This window comes from Cyprinodon variegatus, unplaced genomic scaffold (genome assembly GCF_000732505.1).
Source record: "Cyprinodon variegatus isolate N-32 unplaced genomic scaffold, C_variegatus-1.0 Scaffold324, whole genome shotgun sequence".
Lineage (NCBI taxonomy): Eukaryota > Metazoa > Chordata > Actinopteri > Cyprinodontiformes > Cyprinodontidae > Cyprinodon > Cyprinodon variegatus.
In genome coordinates this window covers 350,671-360,478 of record NW_015150777.1, presented here as the reverse complement: position 1 = coordinate 360,478, position 9,808 = coordinate 350,671, and the positions used below count along the sequence as shown (strand labels likewise).

Sequence of the window (9,808 nt, the reverse complement as noted above, 5' to 3'; positions counted from 1 at the left end):
ACTCTATGTTCACATTTCTGGTGGGTTTTTCTGGTGGGTATCACAATTACACGGTCTCTGTAAAAACAGTAAAAACTTAAATGTGAAACTTTGTCTAGAATCTTGCAATCAATCTACACTTACATTAAGGTATAACTGGCATCAGATTTATTGAGGATGTTAATATGAAAAATGTACCAAACTGACCAATGAAAACCGTAAGACAACCAGAACAGATTCTCATGGGGAGTCAAGCAACAAGCTCCTGTCAACAGGAATCACTAAAAAGAAAATAAGTTCAAGTTTTTAAGAACACAGTTTAGTAAGATGATGGAACTTAGATCTAATTGCTGTTGGATTGAAGTTGGAAAGATGTTTGAATCAAGCTCAGAACTTACAGTCGACAGGCCAAACACAGTGAGGACACATGTTTAAACCGTGATTGGGGAAGAATTTGTTAAATGGTCCAAAACTGTATAGTTGCTGTCATCTGTAGATAAGATACTGACTGGTGTAACTTCCTCACACAAACACACTTTTAATGCACTCAACTTTCCAGTGAAATTGTGTCTTCTTTGCTTCTTTGGCAGTGTTTCGTGGCAGAGTTCTTGGGAAGCTCTACAGAGGTGAGGAGACTCGGTATGATGTCCAGATCATCCACACCTATCGGAACCGCTTCCGCCTGGAGCACAGAGAGTTTCTGTGGGTCCCGAACCTGTGTGACTGCCCTGACCTACAGGTGGGGAAGCAGTATGTCCTGATGGTGCGTCGACACATTAACCATGAGCACACGCTGAACCGCATCCTGCTGGAGGAGGAGAGCTACGTGGTGCCGTACAAACCCAGAGAGGACAAGCTGCTGCGACCGTTGGAGAGGCTCTGCAGCAACAGAGGGCCAAAACTTTCTACAGAAATAGTGTAGTTTGTGAGCATAAAGCTCAGAAATATGTTTTTTTAAATGTGGACTTTAAAATTTATGGCCCAATGAGCGGAATGTGGCATCACTGGAGGACCTTTTTAGGTTTCATCTTTGTTTGAAACATGCCACAGTATGAATACAAATAACACATTTTATGGTTATTTAAAAGCTTGGCCAGTTTACCATTTAAAGCACTTTAGGTGTGTACAATGCCCACCTTAAACAAATGCCAAAGAGAAGGACAGTAAATGAAAAGTCTTTTCTTCATAAATGTTATTCCACAGAAACTCTTAGTTTATTCCTCTGTAATGAATTTTACCAGACTTTCTTCCAAGGACTCATTGCAGATGTTTATGGGGTGATTTCTTTTTTCTGTTGCAACTTTTTTGTGGCACTGTTTTGTGGAACTTACAGCAGTGAATTAAATTCAGCTTTACATAGCAACAAAGTACACAGGACAATTCCTCATTTTGAAAGATGGCTGCAGTTCTGCATCTGTTCCAAGCCAAACAGCAGTAAGGTTTATGAACCACTCTATGCACAAACCACTGTGACATTCGTAAAGCTGGAGGTATTTTAGCATGTCAGAAATGCACCTCAGTCTTGGCCCCACGCTGTTAGCTGTTAGCGAGCAAACTGACATAAGAGAAACAAATGACCCCACTGGTGCTGTTGGGCTTCTAATGATATTTTTGTGGAATTGCTATAAAGATTAAAGCTGCAGTTACTTTAAGAAGAGAAAAATTGTGCAAAAATAAAAATTTTTTTGAGGATTACAGAAACAAAGTAATCAAAAAAATATGTATTAAAAAAAACTCCATTTGTGGTCATACATTTTTCTTTTCAAAGTACCTGAATGTTTATTCTTTATAGGTTAAAAATGATATATACAGGCACAGTTATATATTTTACTGATTGGTGCCAAAAGATGTAAAATGCCACCTGATGGGGCAAATACTCCTGGTTAATTATCAAGATTAAATACAGCCAATATATGCTCTTTGCGACATAAAAAGTATGAATAGATTCAGTTTAAACATTGTTTATACATTGTTGAAGTTTGTAATGGCTTTGATGTGAATAATGTTGGCACATACCACAAAGTTGATGCAATAATAAAGAAGCAGCTCAAACATTTTATATGTATAACTTAAACCCTATTAGGATTACAAAATATCCAAAACAAAGCAAAAACAGTTAAAAATATAGAAGCTGTTACTTGTATAATTTTTCAACAATTAAAAAAGAAGAGTTCAAATAAATAACTAGAAGCCCAAAAGTGATATAAGATTAATCAACAGACGACTTGATTTAATCTCCTCACTTCTCTCTCAAAATCGTGTGTTAAACAAGTAGGATATTGAATGGGGATAAAATCACAAGAGTACGGTACTCCTTTTTACAAACTCTGAACTTTCTCTTTTAGGACACTTTGTAAATTATTAAAGTTATATGGTTATATCTGAACAGTATCCCTGAGTGGTTTAGGTAAAAATGACTTAAATGTTAAGATAAACTTTAGTGCTTCATATTAAATTTCACATAGTCATTAACCAAAGATGTCAATTATTTACAACTGGACCTACTTCTTGCTGAACTGTACTTGGGTTCATCAGACTTTTTCTGCTCTGAAAACAAACCTTCCCTTTTGTAAGAACATCTCACACTGTTTATTAATTAATGTCATTTTGATTGTCCAGATGACTGACCTTTTGGTAAATTGATCAATTCTATTTGTTTTGGGGGTTTTTTAACCGGTGTAAGTGTAGTTATGTAAGTTTTTTTCAGATTTTTTTATGTTTTTTTTTATTGTGGCCTTGAGAGTTTGCAAAATTTCTGCAAGGCAAAGTTTCAGCTCCAGTGCTACAAATAATAAACCAAAAATGTTTCATAACTGTTTATTCAACAAAATTCTTACACAAATTGGTTTGACCTCAATGGTTGCTATCTGTTGCCGAGTGTGACTAGCTGTGATGCATTTCTGTTCAAATGAATAAATGTAATCGAAAGATCTTTATTTTTGAAGAGATTTATGAAAAAAAATATTTTTTGCTTTCATTTGATTTAATAATAGAATTTATTTGTACACAGCGAATTTTTGTATAAAATAAGCATCAATCTGAACACATTACTTGTATATCACTTGCATAATGGTCGGCATAATGTATTTTTGCTTATTTGTTGTATTATTTGTTATTTGTGATATTATTTTCCTCAGCATGTAATCAGCTGTGTTATGATGTTTTACATTATATGTATATTTAAATATTCAGTATTTTTTATTTCTGGCACTGATGAGATACAAATAAGCATAGTTTAAACAGAATTATTCTGTGGTATTTAATGTTGTGCCTTGTCTCTTTTACTCTCAAACCTCACAAAGCTGTGCAAAAGGTGTTTCTGCAGTCATTTGTTGCCAAAATAATAAAAGAAGTATTGAGTGCCAATGCGAATACCTTCTTTTTACAAATCTATGCTCCAACCATAAGTGTTAGAACTTGTTGTAACGATAAATAAGAACAAGAGATCCAGAAAATATTAAAGTTATTGCTGAAGAGAATTCCCTTATAGACAGAATTCCCTCAGGAGACAGTTTATACATTTTATATTACAAATGTTAAGTCTTTCAAAGCCTGGGTAACATTTTGATACACATATACATACATGATTTTTCACTTTCCTGGGATGTTGGTACCTCCATAGAACGGGAACCTTTTGTTTTGTTCAACCAGCAAGGACAGTAAGATGGTGATTGTACATAAAATGTTGTTTATATACATTTAATTAGTTACAAAATACATTTTTTATGTTTTTGAGGAAGACAGCACACTACCAACTTCATCTGTGTTGTCAGTTTATCAATAATTATTCTCCTTTTTAATGTGTCAGAGCTTCATGCTATCAGTGACAGGACTGCTGGGCAGACGCTCATGTGGATTTCTATCTTTACAATATTTTATGTTGAAGGCATGGCAGATTCAAGATGCTCTTCTGTTAAGGCTTTAAAAGAAACAAAGTTACGTATCCTGTCCTCTGTTGTGATTTGAGTGTTACAGTAGGATACATGCAGGTTTGAAACTGCAGGCACTAATGCTGCTTCATCATATCTTCAGTGATTTAAAACATTAAACTCCAGGCTAAACATGTTGTAGTAAAATAACAAAGTTTAAAAAAATCAGTTGTGATAAAAGTTGGTATCCTAATCCGAATACAATTTTAGTCTACCAGGGTCACATCTGTCTGTAATCCTTTTAAACTGCAAACAGAGTTTCTATTATAGTCATGTAACTTGAAAGGGGGATTGATTTTCTTCCAACTTTCATATTTTTTGCAAATTTCAGAACCCAAACATGATGCTGAAAGTCAAAGCACAATTTTCCATGTTGCTAAGTACTGTGAGTTGTACGAATGTTTGAAATAATCAGACAACAATCATAAGAAGACATTTTATTTACAAAATGCTTTCCATCTACAATAAATGACTAAATTCAAGTGCGGGGAAAAAGGTTTCAAACTGAGCCTGATTCCTGCTCATCAGCGGTAAAAAAACATCATTGCAGACACTTGGCTCAGTTTTCTTCGAGGAAAGGAGAAACCATTTGGTTCCGACTAGTGTATGAACATCTCTATGAAGAAGGTGGAGCTTTTTCCTCTTTACAAATAAGGGTAGCCTTAATGTATTTTATGTGCAACTATTTCAGGAGGCAAAAAAACAAAGTTTAATAATACATCTGTAATTTAGTTCTGTTTTGTTTCTAAAAAAACTACTTGTAGTTAAAATCGTCTTGTTCATAAAGATTTTTTTTCATTTACAGTTGTAAAAATATATGTAAACAAGAAACATCCCATCATTTTATAGAAATATTAATACAAACACAGATATTATTTTATTGTTTCTTTTAATCACAGCTGCTGTATAGATGTCTCAGTTTCTTTAGCTGCCTCTCAGTTAAATGCAGTGAATCTCAAGAGCATTTCAAAATAAATTGCATAGGAAAAAACAAAGCGGGGATTTTAAACATTTCAGGTTTGTTTAAAGACATGAGCAGGTTTCTTTGGCTTAAAGTCAAATATGTCAAACAGAACTGCCTGTGGTGACATGGGAATTTTGTTCTCTTCGTATTATTTCTTCTATGATGGGGCAACAAGACTTTTTTTCACCAATAACTTTGTGTTACTGTGCATTCATTTTGAAATTTTGACCCTTTAAGTAGAAATGTGAAAGTATCATATTCATTGCTGCTATCAGGCATAAAATCAGTAAAATAAAATGTGATTTAGTATAAATATAGTTTTGAAAAACTCAACCTCAGCTGTGGTTAATGGGCAGCTCAACCAGAATATCAACATCATAAAGCAACCAACTAAAATGCTAAGAAATGGATGAGAATAAAAATTAGATTGGAACATTTCATCTTGGCTCCCGATGATTCGAGATCTTGATCAAATTAACGTCTCTGGAAAGATTAGAGAACCCAATTCAGACAGCGTCCCGCGTTTGCCCTTTTAGCAGATTCTATTGTAGCCACCTATCATCATGACATTCCTCCTAGTTTCCTATTTCCACCCTTATTTCTACTATTTTCTCCACTTCTTCTTATTAATAGGCTTGCATTGTTTGATAAAGTGCCATCTTGTGACATAAGCTTGGATTGCAACAACCATGCAATGGTAAAATAAAAGCAAGCATTCCTGGATTTTTAACAAACTGGTTACTTGTGGATTATTTGTGAGTTATGTGGGCAGTAGGTCCCATGTGAAAAAATGTTCCTTGAGAAAGCATTGGGCGTTAAATAGTCGCGTGTTATGCAATGATGCACAGGAAAGGAAGAACAGTGTTGTTTTGTTCTAAGGTAATAAAATAATACAAATTTTCCAGCCTGGTTTTACAGTGATTACAATTTTTTTTCCAAAAATATTGTAGATTGTAAACATTGTAAACAATGTTGGATCAGACAATCTAGGTTTGTCTTTGTTGCAGCCTTCTATATTTGTTCATACTCAGAACCATAAATGTTTGTTGAAGATCAAAGGACACACAAGGCTGCAAGGAATCTTCCAAACAGTGGGATATGATCCCCTGCTCTGACATTACAGCAGAAATTTAGAGTACCTTCTCCTTTGTCACGCTGGTTGTCTAAATATTGGAGAATAATACATATTTTAAGAAACTACTACTTTTCAACTGTAAAAAAAATGAAATGCACCCATTATTTCTGCTCCTAACTTTGACCCCCCACCCCCAAAAAGAATAAAATAAAATAAAAAAATAAAATAAAAAAAGAACCCAGTCCACTTCTTCAGATCCCTTTGGCAATTCTTTCTGGGACAGTTTTAAAAACCACCATCAGGTCCTTGCTTATGGTGTAATTTAGTGCCAGTTCTTCTGGCATGGACAGAGCACAAAGTGCTTACGTCCATCTCACTTTGTTTTCTCAAAGCTTTGTAAGTCTGTGACCCCTAGCATTCTCCAGAGCACCTTGGGAAGCTCAAACTCATCCATCTTCTTGTCCTCATCTATTCGTGTTTGGCTCCCTTCAGGCGGGCCGCCCATTGATAACATCAAACGCTGACACTGACATGCCGGCAGGATGCGGAGCGACGTTTGATGCGAGAACGCCGTGGTCTGGATTCATTCTGGCATCTGCAGAGAGGGCCCAGCAGTAGCCAGAGGTAGAGGATCACGCAGGCCCAACATGAGGACATCTTCACCCAGAAGGTGGACCAGCATCCGTGGGTGAAGGTGGTCTCCAACACTGCTGACTCATAGCTGCATGAGAAGGAATTACTTAGAAATTATCATTATAATCCAAATAGGAAAAATACTAAAAGTTCCCTGTCTTACCTGAACCAGTTGGTGAGGGTCATCATGACGTACAGTGAGGCCAAGAAGAAGACAAAATGGAAAAAAAAGTAGCTGTATGCCACCTTCTGTGTCTCATTATGGATAACTTTCTGACAACCTTTGTTATCATTATCAACCATAAAGTCCTCTTCAGCTGGAAAATAAGGGTGAAAAAAGCAAAATTTTAACATCAAACTTATCAAAGCAAAAAGGTTTCATCATTTAACGTGCAGTAAGTTTGTTCTAAGGTTAATCTGATGGCTTTAACACATTTTTCTGTGGTTAACATTTCACGCTTTCATTTCTTTACATTTATAATCTGTGCTGGTCATTTCACTTCTTTCTTTACTTGCATCCTTTTGTACCCAACTTAATTAGGTGGGTAAAGGGGCTTTCTACCACATTGCAGTCTACACTAGTCTCAGACCAATTGCTACCCAAGCAGGGAGAATTTTTTTGTTGTTAAAAAACTCCCAGGTAAAAGTCATAAATGCAAAAGCCACCAACTGGAGCTAAAACTGAAAACTAAACTTTCCACAGTATTTACAATAGGAATGCTTTAAAGGATTAAAATGGGTCAGACGTTGATGGCTTGTAAATTGATGCCTTTGTCAGATGTGGAAAAGGTTGAAAGATTCAATGATTTGAAACTGAATAGAGTTAATTGTCAAAAGCTGTTTATTAAATTAACTTTTTCTTATTATTTCTAAAAATACCACAGGATGAACTAAAGGCTAAAGCAAATCACCATTGATATTACAAACCTGCTTCTTCTTCAGGGCAGCAGAACCAACAGGTTGCTTTCTGGAACTCGTAGCGATAAACTTTGATCATCCAAAATGGACCGAACACCTCAGCCAGATATGAAGCCTCATTACTGCAAGAACAGTTTGATGTGAGATCATCCTTCTCCAAGAAAACATTGTAATAAAAGCTGGTTGAACTGCTGATACATATCTGCTCTGAAATAAAAAGTCTCACCAAGCAAACAGGACACAGCAGTACATGATGGCAGCTCCAATAATGGCCACAGCGTTGCCCTCATTCTTCACTCCATCTTGCCCCACACTGGGGTAACAGACGGTCATGTTCATGCCCTGATACACCACTAACACACAAAACAACACAAAACAGCAGGCTTTAGAAAGATGGCTGGTTATAGCAACACCGTGATTCCCTCTGTATTGTTTTAAACACAAAAGAGAAGAAAAGCTGCTGTGCAAGATCATTTTAATTATTTTCCGTTTTATTTGAGTGAAATTCCTTTCTTTCTTGTAAAAGGGGCCTCTGCTGTAGTTTCCCTCTCATACACGCCCTCTGACACTCGTAAACATGCACTGTATGTGCTTCCACATGCACATGCTTGGTCACAAACCTAAATGACAAACACTCCAGTATTGAAATCCAGAAACACAGTTGAGTCTCTGGAGGGTCGTTTCGTACAGATTCCTCAGAGAAACAGTACAGCTGTAGGATGGAGCTGTTGACAGATATGTGTTTATAAAACATTTCGTTATATTATTCGGTCTGGGGTCCCAAATTTCATACAAGGATTTGAATGATTGTACTTGTATCATCCTCATCCACAAAACCTGAAACTTGAATTTTTTTCTTGAGAGAAAAACCATATAGAGATTACATAAACCCTGAATAAGTCACTTACAAAATGAATGAAACTCCTAAAGGTAATGCTTTATGGAAAGAATACGGATAAAAGTGAAGAAACCAAACATTAGCGCAGCAGAGACAAAAAAAAAATGCATTTAGAGGATCATTTGTGTGATGATGTGTGTGGTTGCGTGTTTATGGGGGCTTGTTTTGGTAGCTTTATGGGCAGCTTTCAGTGTGTGGTTAAGAAAATGTTTTTAAAGGGCCTGGAGCATGCATAGTTTTCTGGCATGTTGCTACACTGCCCTTACACTGCCAAGACTCACACACACCTACTGTACATACAGTCACTAATTACTAACATCGCCCGGTGTGTTGGTGTGTCCGGGGTAAAGTTTCCCCGCCTCTTACAGCACATTCTGATGAAATGTTCCTACAGGTATAATACTTTTATGAAACAGAGAATACTATGATAATACAGAAATAACAGCTTTAAGTTATTATTTATATGCAGTGATTCTTTCTCTGTTTATTAAAAAATGATTTATTTTCATTCATCCACACAATTATGCATTCTTTTATTCTCTTTCTGTGATTTATTTGTGTATTCAGAAGGTTTCTCATCTATTTGTTTATTCTGTCAATTTCCAGTTATTCATCCAGTTAGTAATTAATTAATTAATTTATTTTAATTCATTTATTTCTTCTTTTCATTTATATTTTCCTAAAAGTCTACCATGGGTCTAATGTCCTAATGCTGAAATCCAAACTTTAAATCAGAAATCATATTTTTTTTTTCTGTGACTGATCGCATTACTTTCATGTTGTTGTCTATGTCTGACTTCACTGTGAATGGTTTGTGGTTCCTCTGAGACTTTTAACCGGGCTTGAATAAATGTGTTCATTAACAAGCTATACACTGTCCCAGTTCCTGTCTTTTTTTTTTTTTTTTTTTTTATAAACCACTATTAAAAGATACAATAGAGCATTCCAAAATGTAAGAATGTAACAGATAGGCTACCAAAGCATTGACATGTAATATGTTAAACTTTATCTTTGTAACAGCTTTATCAAGCCGGCATTATTTCAGAGCACATCTCAATCTGAACATTTCTTAAAAATTCCTTAATTGTAGGATTTTTTTATGAAAAAAATATGAAAAAAGAAATTGGCAAACGAATCAAATTATTATTTTCAAAATGTGTTCATTTATTTTCCATTGGTAGACCAAATATTATAATTTTTATGTTAAAGGAGGTCAGTAGAGATTTGTGTAAGCTATCCAACATTGTAAAGCAATAAAACAAAACAAGCAGCTCGATGTTCCTGTTATTACAGTTTCACATACTATGCAGAAATTTAAGATCCATGCCCCTGTAGCCAATCTATCTATCTATCTATCTATCTATCTATCTATCTATCTATCTATCTATCTATCTATCTATCTATCTATCTAT

At 35.3% G+C, this 9,808-nt stretch overlaps 2 protein-coding genes across 2 annotated transcripts in view; one reads left to right on the top strand and one right to left on the bottom strand.

The window, feature by feature from the left end:
• The window catches only part of adamtsl5 (ADAMTS like 5), a 45,314-nt gene extending 43,397 nt beyond the window's left edge, over positions 1 to 1,917 (top strand). Inside the window, exon 13 of the mRNA XM_015384837.1 lies at positions 570 to 1,917. Within this exon, the coding sequence (XP_015240323.1) occupies positions 570 to 901 (332 nt within the window). The 3' untranslated portion in view covers positions 902 to 1,917. The remainder of the gene's footprint in view (positions 1 to 569) is intronic.
• Positions 1,918 to 6,189: 4,272 nt separating this feature from the next.
• The window catches only part of serinc4 (serine incorporator 4), a 22,308-nt gene continuing 18,689 nt past the window's right edge, over positions 6,190 to 9,808 (bottom strand). The window contains exons 8-11 of the mRNA XM_015384808.1: positions 7,725 to 7,851; positions 7,508 to 7,620; positions 6,744 to 6,897; positions 6,190 to 6,668 (exon numbers count right to left, since the gene is read on the bottom strand). Coding sequence (XP_015240294.1) covers positions 6,461 to 6,668; positions 6,744 to 6,897; positions 7,508 to 7,620; positions 7,725 to 7,851 — 602 coding nt within the window. The 3' untranslated portion in view covers positions 6,190 to 6,460. The remainder of the gene's footprint in view (positions 6,669 to 6,743; positions 6,898 to 7,507; positions 7,621 to 7,724; positions 7,852 to 9,808) is intronic.